The sequence below is a fragment of the Artemia sp. Qi Xiang Cuo genome, chromosome 8 (genome assembly GCF_049724085.1).
Source record: "Artemia sp. Qi Xiang Cuo chromosome 8, ASM4972408v1, whole genome shotgun sequence".
Lineage (NCBI taxonomy): Eukaryota > Metazoa > Arthropoda > Branchiopoda > Anostraca > Artemiidae > Artemia > Artemia sp. Qi Xiang Cuo.
The window spans coordinates 57,725,046-57,737,400 of NC_142801.1; the positions used below are offsets into that span (position 1 = coordinate 57,725,046).

The following is a 12,355-nucleotide window of genomic DNA, read 5'->3' on the forward strand; positions in this document are numbered from 1 at the left end:
TCACGGCCACAATAGTAAAAAATTATTGGCCTTTTTTTAATAAAACTGGCTCAAGAGAAAAAATTCCATTTGTAGCTGATTCAAGAATAGTAACTATTATCTCGATTATTCTTAATAGTAAAATGTTACTTCGAAAACAAGTTTACAATGATTTCGAAAAATAGTATAACTCAGTAACAACCAGTCATGTCCCATTCCACATACCCTCTGAAATACCTAAATAGGCATTAGCATAATTATTGTGGTATTCTCTAGTCTTAAGTGGTTGCAAATAGTCCTCTCTAGCTGGACTATCCTATCAAATTAGAATATTTAATGCTAAGTCAAGAAAATCAGAATAAAACACCATTCGTCCATGAAATCCTTTAATTTGTCATTAAAATTCAAAATACTCAAGCGATCTCAGTGTAGGGCATTAAAAAATATATAGCTACAGAAACACTATAAGGTGCTACTAATATATGCATAGCGAATCAAAAATATGCTAAAACTAATGTGCTATTCAAATTATGACCGTGCGAGAAGCCATAGACCTCATTGGCACCAATGGACTCCTGTGTCTGAAACACCACAAAACGCACTCAGAGGGGTAAGAGAGACTGCATATGCAACCCCCCCTCCCCCTAATTTCAGGTTTCTTCCGATAGTTTACTGCGTTTTCCATTTAATTCGCCTATTTTTGTGCCATTTTGTGAGTTTGAGGAAACCCAAAGTACTATGCTTTGGAATAAATTCTAGTTTATGTTCCTACCCCCACCCGTGACATTAAGAGAAAACAAAGAACGCAGCGAAGTGAGAACAATGACCTTCCATTGCTAGAAAAATAGGCAATTCATATAGAAAATCTGATAAATTATAGAAAGAACTTCTAAGCATTTTGTACAAAAAAAGAAAATATAAAATCAGGAATAGATAGCGGGATTCCCCGTGCCCAGAAAGACGTCTGAACCTCGACAATTTAAAATTATTTTGACTTGTAGTAAATATTGACAATTTTTGCAAAAGTTTTCTTAGAACAATCTTTCTATATCCCAAGTAAATGCGCGAGACCTGTGTTTACCACAAATTAGATGCATCTTTTGACTTTTTCATGCCCATTGTCAAATCAAATGTCGTATATATGGCTCTATTTAAAATAAATTTCACGTAATCCTGGGCTGAACAAACTTCAAATATTTTAAGACAAATGGAACATGAAACTAATTTTTTTGCTTTTTTTTAGCTTTACCACAGTTTTGACTCGCCCTGCAAAACAAAAAGAATAATAACAAAGTAAAAGATTCAGTCCAGTGTTGCCAACATATCTGGTTCGAGTACTGAAGGCATTCATTTCGATCAGGCCTGAATCTGCTTTTTTAAGCTTACGACTTTCGTGGTAAGTTGGCAGTACAGTCACGTAAAGTGACTGTAGGCCTTATCCAAGGCCTACACATGAGAAGTCAAATCACGAAAGGGGGGTGTTAACTAGATTGGTTTTTCTTGAATCCGTTGCTGTTGTCTGGTACTTTTGGGCTTCTCGTCACAACAACACCATTGGCAGGAGTTTTCAGGATTTCGACTTTCGGATAAGACCTGGAAAATCAAACAATCACCATTTGGAACAGCAGTATTCTTTTCTTGTACAAATTACAACCTACCTTGTATCCAGGATAAAAAAAAACTTTAAAAGAATCGGAAACTGTTTATATGTATTTTTTTTTTACATTTTAAGAGCCGGACAAAAATTTTGGATGGGGGAGGAGTAAACCACATAACTCCTTCCCTTGATATTGCCTTGCTACCTTATCAATTTAATTAGTTGCAACCAAAGTCTCTTTTATTTTAATTAATTATAAAATTATTAATTCAGGGAGTAAATAATTCGAAACGTCTCAACCAGCAAGCAAATACAAATCTTATAAAATAATTGCCGACTACCCGACGTTGCAGAGGAATCCTTAGAATGGATTCTATTATATGCTTTTGGTATCAAATCTCTTATTTTTCTAGAAGTTTCTACTTCGCTCTAATTGAACCAACAACATAGAATTGTAGAAGGATATGCAGTCTAGAAGAACGGCAAACATAAAGGAAAATTACAGAAGTGAAAAGGCAGGATACTGAATGAAGAAGTGCAAACAAGCGTCCAACGCGATTAGCTGACTATCAGGTCAATTTTGCCGACTGATATTGAGATTTCAGACAAATGTTGTGTGTTCAATTCCTTCACTGATTAGTAAAACATACTAGGAAATAGGAGTGACCCCCCCCCCCTTCTACGTGAAAAGTATGAATACATGCGTAGGGATTCGTTCAAATATTTTAGGGGATGAAGAATTCCTGCAACGGTGATGACTCAAAAGTGTTATGTGATGGTCGTTACAAGAAATGAATTATACTGGAATAGTTCAACTCAAACGATATGTTTGGTTGGCTGGAAAATATTTTTAACAAGTCATTACAAAAAAAGAAAGAAAAAGAATCTCCTTTGATTTGTTGATGCATTTACATACCCGTTGATTCGGCCGATTACAGTCCACAAAATTTTCTCTCCCTCTACAACCTCAACGAAAACTGCAGATCTACAGGAAAATTTGTGGAAGTGGAATAACTATAGAAGTAGCCGAAATAGATGATGAGGTGATTAATGAAGGATTTTAACGATGAAGTCTCATTCGCAATCAATAATACCGCATTCATCTTTTAAGATCCACTTTCCAAGCGTGTTAAGATGTTTTCTTTCAGCACAAATATTGGTATTGCAGCTTTGTACTAAATACAGAATTGATGTATTTTTTTTCTTTGTTTCTAGCGCTAACATACCTTGACCTAACCATAAAAGAAACAAAAACAAACTCTTGATGATCATAATTATGAAGTGCTATGCAGTATTGACCCCCCCCCCCCGGAGAAAAATTCAAAAAAGAGGTATAAACAATGTTTCTTTGAGGAAGAGGGGCAACTTGAGAAATAGTAATTTCAACTGGTAACCCTACGGAATATCAAATGTTGAAATTTGGAAATGTAAAGAGGTATTTTGTGCTTGTAGAAGTAATTTCGTAAACGTTCCTGTTCCTATCAAAATTAGTATGTGCTGAAACCTTAAAGAAACTAAGCAAAGGAATTAAAAGAAAATAAACTTATCGGGCCCGAGAGTGGCCGAGAAGCTAAGTATTGACACAATTTCTGAATATAAAAAAAAAGCAAATCGTCAATTGGGTATCAAAAGGACGTATCTCTATAATTGTAAATTTCAGAAGAGCAAAAAAAAACTCACAACTTTTTTATTTCCCCTTCGATAACCGTGAAACAAAAACAGATCTATATTTAAATCAATACATATCAGTCCGTTTTTTTTGCTCTTCTGAAAATTTACAATTATGGAGATGCGTCCTTTTGATACCCGACTAACGAAATACTACTTTTGACTTAAAATTTTCGTTCGATGTGATTTTTTTTTTCCAGAACTTAATGCTTCATTTTTATCTAAATTTACACAGCAACGTCGCTGCTGAGCTGGCAAGGTCTGTCACGAGAATACGGTAATCAACACTCAGAAATCAGATAAAAATAGCTATTATTGTTTTATCTTTTAAAAATAAACTGGATGAAACACAATATGACATCCTTACATTGGTTTCAATTTTGATATAAAATGTCTAATTTTTTAAAAGAAATTTTTATACATTATATTACATATTATGGAATCCTTACAATAGTTTCTTAAATGCTTTTGGTGCCAAATCTCTTATTTATGTAGCAGGTTCAAGGAGAACCAAATACAAAAAATTGCAGAAGGACCAGTAGTGCAGAAGAACGGTTGACATACAGGAAAAACAGTAGAAGCTAAAATACTACACGTGAAAACAAGCGTCAAATGCGATTTGTATGTATGACGGCACTAGACCCTCAAGGTCTAAACCGGCGGTGCTGATCTCCGTTTCGTGGCCCTTCAGCCAGAAAGAGCAATGGGGGTTGGAGCCAGCCATCCTGGGCTTTCGCATACAATTCCTGCTTATCTAATCAAGATTTCTCCAGGTACCCAGTTAGAGCTGGATCGACTCTGGCTATGCTTGCAGAGTCACGCCACTCACTCCTGTCCAAAACGATTTGTCAACTGGCTGAACATTTTTACCACAGAGATCACAGAGCGATAAAGAGATTTCAGCAAAATCTTGGTGTGCCCACCACAAAATAACAAACCCGATTTGTTCACTGGGAAGCGAAATATGTTACGATGGACCCCCCCCCCCCTACCCCCTCGTCTAAATTATGGACACATTCACAGGAATAGGTTAAATTTCGGGTGAGTTCCCCGCAATAGTAATATCTTCTTGGTATTTTGTCACAATATTTCAAACCTATTCATAAATGTTAGGAGATGGTCGTTACAAAGACAATTCTACGGGAAGATTCAAACTAAAACGATCTCGTAGGTTCACTGGAAAACACTTATAGTAAGTGGAAATAAAGAAGAACTAAGGTGAATCTTCTTTGACCTATTGATGTATGCTGTACGGACCCGTTAATTTGACCGACTATAACTAGCAAAGCTTTCCACTTCTTTACCTTTAATAGCTATAGAAAAGAGTCTGTAATCCGATGAGTAGTAGCCCAGAGGGAAGAAAAAACTGCAGAAGTGAGGACATTGTAATAATGGAAGAAATAGATGATGTCAATTTTAACGAGCATGCATTGCTCGCAATAAAGGAAAGTATATATATATATATATATATATATATATATATATATATATATATATATATATATATATATATATATATATATATATATATATATATATATATATATATATATATATATATGTTAAGTTGAATGCTGAGCTGATGTCTTGACTGGCCGACTGTGTAAGTGTGATAACTACCATACTATAAAAAAAAGAAGGAAATTTCAGGTTAATCCTACTCAGAGACATATTTTTTCCTTACTCAGAGACAGAATTGTTGATGTGACAAAATGACGGAGTCCTATGCATTACATTTGAATTACTAAGACCAAACTATTAACAAGAAGACCCCCCCCCCCCGGAATATCCATCAATAAAGGCATAGAAATGCTTCTTTGAGGGAAAGGAGCAACTTCAGATGATAACTTCAATTGATTTTGAAGTTTCCCCCCCCTGTAAAAAGTTTCAGATTGAAATATGCAAGTAAAAAGAAGCGAGTTGTGTTATTAGCCGTATTCTGTTTGCTCGTATGGTTTCAGCTTATTTTCTTGTTGATCGCTCCGCCATGTTTCTTTTCTAAATTTGGCGTCTGCAACTACCAAAAACTGCATAACTGTATATGATGGCCTTTTTCATTGAAAATTGAATTCTTTTCATTGAAAATTGAATTCAATTCTTTTTCATTGGAAATTGAAATTGAAAAACTTTCATTAAAAATTTCCTGTAAAAAAGCGTTCATTTGTGGAACTCGAACGAATGTCCTTTTGTATACCATGAGGCGACTTTGCCTCTAAGCAACGATGGTACATCGTTTCAGGCATTTTAGCATAGCCAAGAAAGGTCCAACCTTCACCAATAGGCAACTCGTAGCAAATCTTTGTTTTAATCGAAAGCATTAAATTTATTTATACAGAAATAATTGTATTTCGTCCCGATGCGGACGAAATATGGCGTCAAAGTCCGGTTCCAGAATTTCAGTGGGTCAGATAATTAACCTTAACTTGACAACAGCCAAAATCACACTATACTTTAAGTAAAACTAAATAAATAAGAAGATAAGCCCCTTTGGCAACTAAGAATATTCTTAGAGGTCCTTAACGATATAAGATTCCTTGTGAAGTGACTAACATATTCTGACTTCCCTATATCAAGGTAAACTCATTACTTATTTTATCTATTAAAAAATATGTTTTCCTCCGTTTCTTAGCCAGAATTTTGAATGTCGTCTTTTTTATTCCGGTTTAATGAAACGGAAGGAAAAATTATTTCCGAACCAATATTTACTCCAAAAACTGAGTCAAAAATTGTCCGATGAAAGTGATTCCTTGGCAACATAAAAAAACGGAACTCCCCTTTGTTATGTATTCTACAGGAAATTGAAAAAAGGACAAAGAAATACAGCCGTAAACTGATATTTATAACAGTAAGGTAAAGCATATAAGGATATTTATCAGCCTTTCAGTTTGGGTGTATGATCAGCTTTCATTACTAGATGTGCTTTGGGTGAACTGATTTGGCAGAAAAAAAAAATCTTCTTTGGATTTTTGTGCGCTTACATTGCGCGTTTGAATTTGAACAAACAAAAAATAAGGAAAAGTAATCTAGTACATGTGAACTTTCCTAAAATAAAAACGTTTTTCGCCGAAGTTTGGTCATTTTATCTCGGGCCTCGTAGAGATAACTTTACAATCTACACGAGTCCATGTTACATGATTCCTAAGAAGTAAACTTCAGTGTAAGAACTCATTGTTCGGTGTAAGTAAACTCTTTGCTTTCGTTTCACCAGCCTAATACCAAAAAAAAAAAAAAAAAATTAAATGTTTGGACTAACTATTCGTCACCCACCATAAAAAAGGGACAAATACGAAAAACAAAACAAAAAACAACAAAATAAACAAAAGCACAAAGAAGACAACAGGATTTCTGGATAGCATAATTGAACAAATATAAGCAATTATAATAAAAATTGAAAATAAAGTGTAAGTTTTTGCAAATTTGGAAATAAAACTAATTTCCAAAAAGGTGCTTCAGATTTCAAAAATAGCAATAAAATTCACCTTGCCAGCACTAATACATCAACAAAAATAGAAGCTGCACATATTCTAGTATTCCTGTCACTATTACAATCATTACACGCATTATTTCTTTTGGAAGACCGTGCAAATTTACCAGATACGTATTTGGGAGTATCTTTAGATCAAATCCTTTATGGGGGTGTCCCTGCTGATGATAAATATAATGTCCTTTTACCGTTCCTCATCGTATGAGTAAAATATGTGTTTCTAGAGATCTTAGGCTCTGCTAAGTTAAGTTTCATGCAATGGATCACAGATCTGTTCAGAAATTTAACAAAAAAGCCTAAAAAAACAAAACAAAAACATTTGGCCCGTCATTAGTTATCCCAAAAAGTAGCCCATTACAACATCCATGGTCTAAGGTCAAAGTTTGACCATTCCTTCATTTAGAAAACACGGTCAAGCCGGCTGCCATGTGTATCACTAAGATTTTTCAACGATGAGAAATTGAGCAATACCCACACCTGGGTATGCAATCCTCAGGCTAGATCTTGACCAGCCCAATGATGCTAAATTATGGTGAAGGGAATTTCGCTGATAACCTACAGAACCAAATTCCCTTTTCGTACCTAGCATTCCCAACACGGAGACTGAAGAGGTGTTGTGAGCGAACAATCCATGTAATAAATGTGGTGATTGGAACAATTTCAAAACTTTTCTAATTGTCGAATAATCAGCTGCATCTATGAATACATAAAGCTCAGGCGAGGAAAGCATATAAAGTATACCACTGTCCTTCATGACGATTTTAAACTTCCTCGTTGCATAGGGCTTCGCAGCAGCCATGGGGATTCTTCCGAGGTAGGCTCTAATAAATCTATGACTGATCCAGGTGGCTGCTATAGCCCAAGAAAACCTACAAATTCAACCGGAAATCGATCATCAAAATTAAAATTTCACTCTCTTCTATTTCTTCTACAACTGAGATTTCTTCTAGTTCTTCTATTAGATGAAAATTACTTCGCATCTATTTGTTGGTTCTTGTACTATTTGTATTAACGTTTCCTTTTGTACTAAAAGTGTCAGTCATGCAATATTGGCATGTTCCGTGACATCTTTTTTGAAAAAACTTTTTGTTATAGTTCTATTTAGCCTATCTGATTAGATTTGGTAAACATTCAGTTAGCTCATTGGGAACCATTCACTCCTCAAATCGATCAGCTCCATAAAACAAACACCAGAGAAAATTGAAAAAGGATATTTCTGGTTTTGGCCATACTGAACCATTTATCTGGTGGGGAAATTCACCAGAATTCCTTGTCTATAGGTTTGTGTTCAAGTAGGGAGGATATGCTTAAGGACCGTTAAGTATGAGGCTAATGAAATTGACTTCTACGAAATATTTAAATTTGATGGCTATATATACATATGTATATATTCATACACATTATATATTTTCTAATTATAATCATACGAATATAATGATACTATGAAACTTTTGTAAAATATAACTATAATAAATACATGACAGTAAAATACTTGTATTTTTATGTTGTTGTTTGTTTTGATTTTTTTTTGTGTGTGGGGGGGGGGGATAGCGACAAAGACCGCACTGTCTTTCCATCATAAACAATAAGTGGAACAATAGGATTTTTTTTTATATATAAGAACGCAACGGTACTTGCGCATTATATCAGGAAACGAGACAAACGGCTATTTGCTAGATAAATGGATCACAAAGCGTGATTTCTTATTGCGTATACAATATTTAAACTGTTGTTTTTTTGGGGGGTTTAAGGGCGGAGAAGGTACCTAGGTTAGGTTACGTATTTAATATATTCTATACTTTACCCCCCCCCCCCTAATGTGCAAACATATAGCCCAAATTTGTTTTTAAATATTATATTTTCATCCTATTTTATTTTATTTCATTAGCATTAATCAAACTTGACTTCTTTTGTGTATAGCAGTGCTTTAGATATAATGCACAAATACCAAAGCAACTTTAAATAAATATTTCGACCCTATATCAAAGGACCGTCCTCAGCAAAACAAATGAAGAAAAAAACAATATAAAAGAAACGCAAATTAAAATTCAATCGTTAAAACTAAAAGAAAAAAAAAAATTCAAAACAGCCTTAGCATCATTACTTCAAGGAAGTTCAACCAGGACTGGTACACCAAACGGAGTGAAAAAATACAGTTCATTCAAATGGAATAAGAAACAACTTACAGACAAGCTCTTAAAGCTAATCTTGGCTTTTTGGCTGCCAGCCTACAAGGTCTATCCGTAGAAGGCTGAGTGAAATTATTTACTGTTATTTTAATATAAATAGTCAAATCATTTCTAATTAAATTTGCAGATAAGGCATTAAGCCAATATTCCCCCAAATCCCTATCTAAAAGTACTACTATTTATTTGGTTTTAATTTCAATTGCCTCTCGAACAACCTGTGTTATGCCTAAATCATTGCTAATAAGGCAAGTTCCTTCAAAAAGCATTTTATGACTAGGGTTATCATAGATATGACTGCTTAAAGCAGAATCAAAAGAAATATTTGTACTATTAAAATTAAATCTTTAGTTATGTCATCTTTCTGTTGTTGTAGGCGTTTTTCTAAATTTTGATGGGTTCTACCAACATAAAAGTTGCAACAGTCACATGGTATTTGATAAACCTTCTTCATTTGTTTTGACAAATGAACCACCTTCTTCCTCATTTCTTCATTTGTTTGCATTTGTTTTGCTTCTTCATTTGTTTTGCCCTTGAATATAGGGTCGAAATATTCATTTAAAGTTGCGTTCCACTGTCTTATATAAAAAATCCTATTGTTCTACTTATTGTTTATGGGGGGGGGGGGACCGATCCATACTTTTAAGAAGTTTCACTACGGGCATACAAAAGACAAGAGTTAATCATTTTTTTTTACAGTTTTGGTGTAAATTACGGTAGATTTGTAACAGATGATTCAAGAGTTTACAGTTTTGTGATCATGATATTGTATTGTTAGATTCTATTGTTTATTTTGGAATGACTATTGGGTCGAGCATGTTTATGGTGCTCTTTCACCAAAAAAAAAAAAAAAAAAAAAAAAAAAAAAAAAAAAAAAAAAATCGAGCCCGACTGTACAATACTTTAGTCATACAACATTTTTTAGCTATGTCTCCATTTTGGAACATTTTTTCCGAAATTCATACAAAAACAGCTGCGTTCAGATTTTTATAAATAAGCAAAATTTATGCTTAATTTATAATCGTGGACAAAGAATACGTTGGTGTCCCGCCAGTTCAGCATTACCGATCCCATTGTACCTCTAATTAGGCGTCGGACGGAATTCTTAAAGTCTTAAGTCATTAAGTCTAAAGTCTTAAGTCATTAAGCGTCGGACGGAATAGCATTGCCATTGTGATTCGTCCAATTATCTGTGTGGACAGTATGCATATGGTATCAAGTTTTCGTTCTTCTGTTTGTTTCCTTTTTACTGTATTTATTTACTCCATTGGGGTCTTGTACCGTTTTTATAATGGGCAATAAATTATCCATCTATCTAAAAGCTCAATAGTTCATCTAAAAATAAACAAGATTTTAAAATAGTAATTAGGGGTGAGCCAGTTCAACTTCGGCGCCAATCAACAGGCGACCGCCTGTTCACCAAATCTCATTTTAAGAAGGAAATGCAAAAAAAGAAGCATCTAGCGATAGCATTTACGTAAGCAATTCTTGCTGCAAAAATCTGAGTAGATTCTAAGGGAGTTCCAACGAATATTAATACAGATTACAACATCAGCCCAGCCCAAAGATTGAATCAGAACACGCCTATTTTTCTTGCCTCTACTTTCAAACAGTTCGTGGTAACGAACTGTAAGGAGCGACGCGGCTCAATAGCAACCGAAACTCTAAAAGACGGAATTTTGATATCAATAGATATACCAAACGATTTGACTTATTATGCTGATTTCAAATATTTCAGATTCATCAATTTTAATGTTACCCATCAAAAGCTAATAGCCTGAGAAAAGTTGCCTGATTTAAAAAAAGGGGAAATACCCAATAAAAATCAAGGAATCTTAATGAAAATCACACCATCAAATTCAGCGTATCCGAGAGCCTTACTGTAGAATAAGCTCCCATCTGCAAGAATGTTGAATTTTGTATTTTTTGCCAGAAGAAAAATCACAGATGCGTTTTTATTTATTTATTTTCTAGGGGTAATCACATGAGACTAGTAGTCCTAAAATATCGAGAAAGGACTCATTTGAACTGAAATAAAAAGTTCTAGTTCCCTTTTTCAGTGACCAAAAAGATTTGAGGGCAAATAACCCCCCTCCCACCCCCCTTTTTCTTCAATGTCATCGAATCGAAAATTTCAAAACTTTAAGATAAACATTTTGTTCACCATAGTTGAAAAGTCCAGTAACTATACTTTTGGAGATAACAAGATCCCCCAAAATCCCTGGGGAAAGGTCTGTGTCATGAAATTTGCCCATTCTTTACGTATAGCATTTGTTATTGGGAAGTATACAGACATTTTTCGGAGGGGGCGGGATTTCTGCTGTTGGGATTTTCTACGGGGATAATTTTCCGGGGGGGGGGGCGGGTTGGAAGCTCAAGGGAAAATTTTACACCGGGAAAATTTGCCACAATTCCTATACGAAATTATTTTTATTTGTCTTACTTTCTCTTTGCCGACTCAAATTTACATGTGGAGATGTTAATGGGAAATTGTCCGAGGAAATTTTTACCGGGTTGGAATTCTCTTGAGTATATTTCCAGAGGGGGGGGGGGGGTGCTCCACGGTGTAAATTCTCCATGTGGGAGTTTCCACAGGATAAATTTTCCAGAGGGAATTTTCTACAGGAGCAACTTTCTACTAGGGGGGTGGGGCTGGGGTATCTGCGAGAAAAATTTTCGATGTAAGAGGGGATTTCCGGCATGATTAAAAAAAAATATCAGAAATTAAAGTCTTTTCAAATCAAAGTACGCTAAAAAAGAAATTTTACCCGTAATCGTCCGCAAGAAATATTTCGGGGAATTTTCAGCTAGGATGTAATTGTGGGGGGGGGGTGATTTACTTGGCGGAGGGGTATTTTACATTTTCAATGGAGAAGAAGCCGGAATTCCCGGCATTATTTTAAAACAATCAGAAATTAAATAAAAAATAAAGTTTTTTTGAGCTGAAAGTAAGGAGCAACTTCAAAACTTAAAACGAATAAAAATTATCACATAATTGAGGGGGTTTGGTGTTCCTCAAGACCTCGCTCTTTACGCTAAAGCTAGACTTTTTGGTCCAATTCTTTAAGTACTACTCCTGAAGCACAAGGGCCGTTTAATTAGAATAATTAGCTTTTTTAAAGTTCTAGAAAAAAAAACATAGCGTAAAGAGCAAGGTCTTGAGCAGGGGGCACCTCCCCTCATATACCTAATAATTTCTGTTCGTTTTAAGTTTTAAAGTTGCTCCTTACTTTCAGTTGAAAATACTTGCTGTATGATTGCTTGGGGATTCAAACAACCGGATACAGTATGTAAATAAAGAAATCTCATGAAATAAGCAATAATAGGCCTACCTCGAAATGACCCATGATGCTAAAAAGAGTCAATTTTAGAAGTTATATGTTCATATGCTGTTCTCCATATATATATATATACATATATATATATATATATATATATATA

General features: G+C 34.7%; 1 protein-coding gene across 1 annotated transcript in view; it reads right to left on the reverse strand.

The window, feature by feature from the left end:
• Positions 1-354: 354 nt before the first annotated feature.
• LOC148949605 (SUZ RNA-binding domain-containing) overlaps positions 355-12,355 on the reverse strand; it is a 158,919-nt gene continuing 146,918 nt past the window's right edge. The window contains exon 6 of the mRNA XM_089093039.1: positions 355-1,572. Coding sequence (XP_088949165.1) covers positions 1,461-1,572 — 112 coding nt within the window. The 3' untranslated portion in view covers positions 355-1,460. The remainder of the gene's footprint in view (positions 1,573-12,355) is intronic.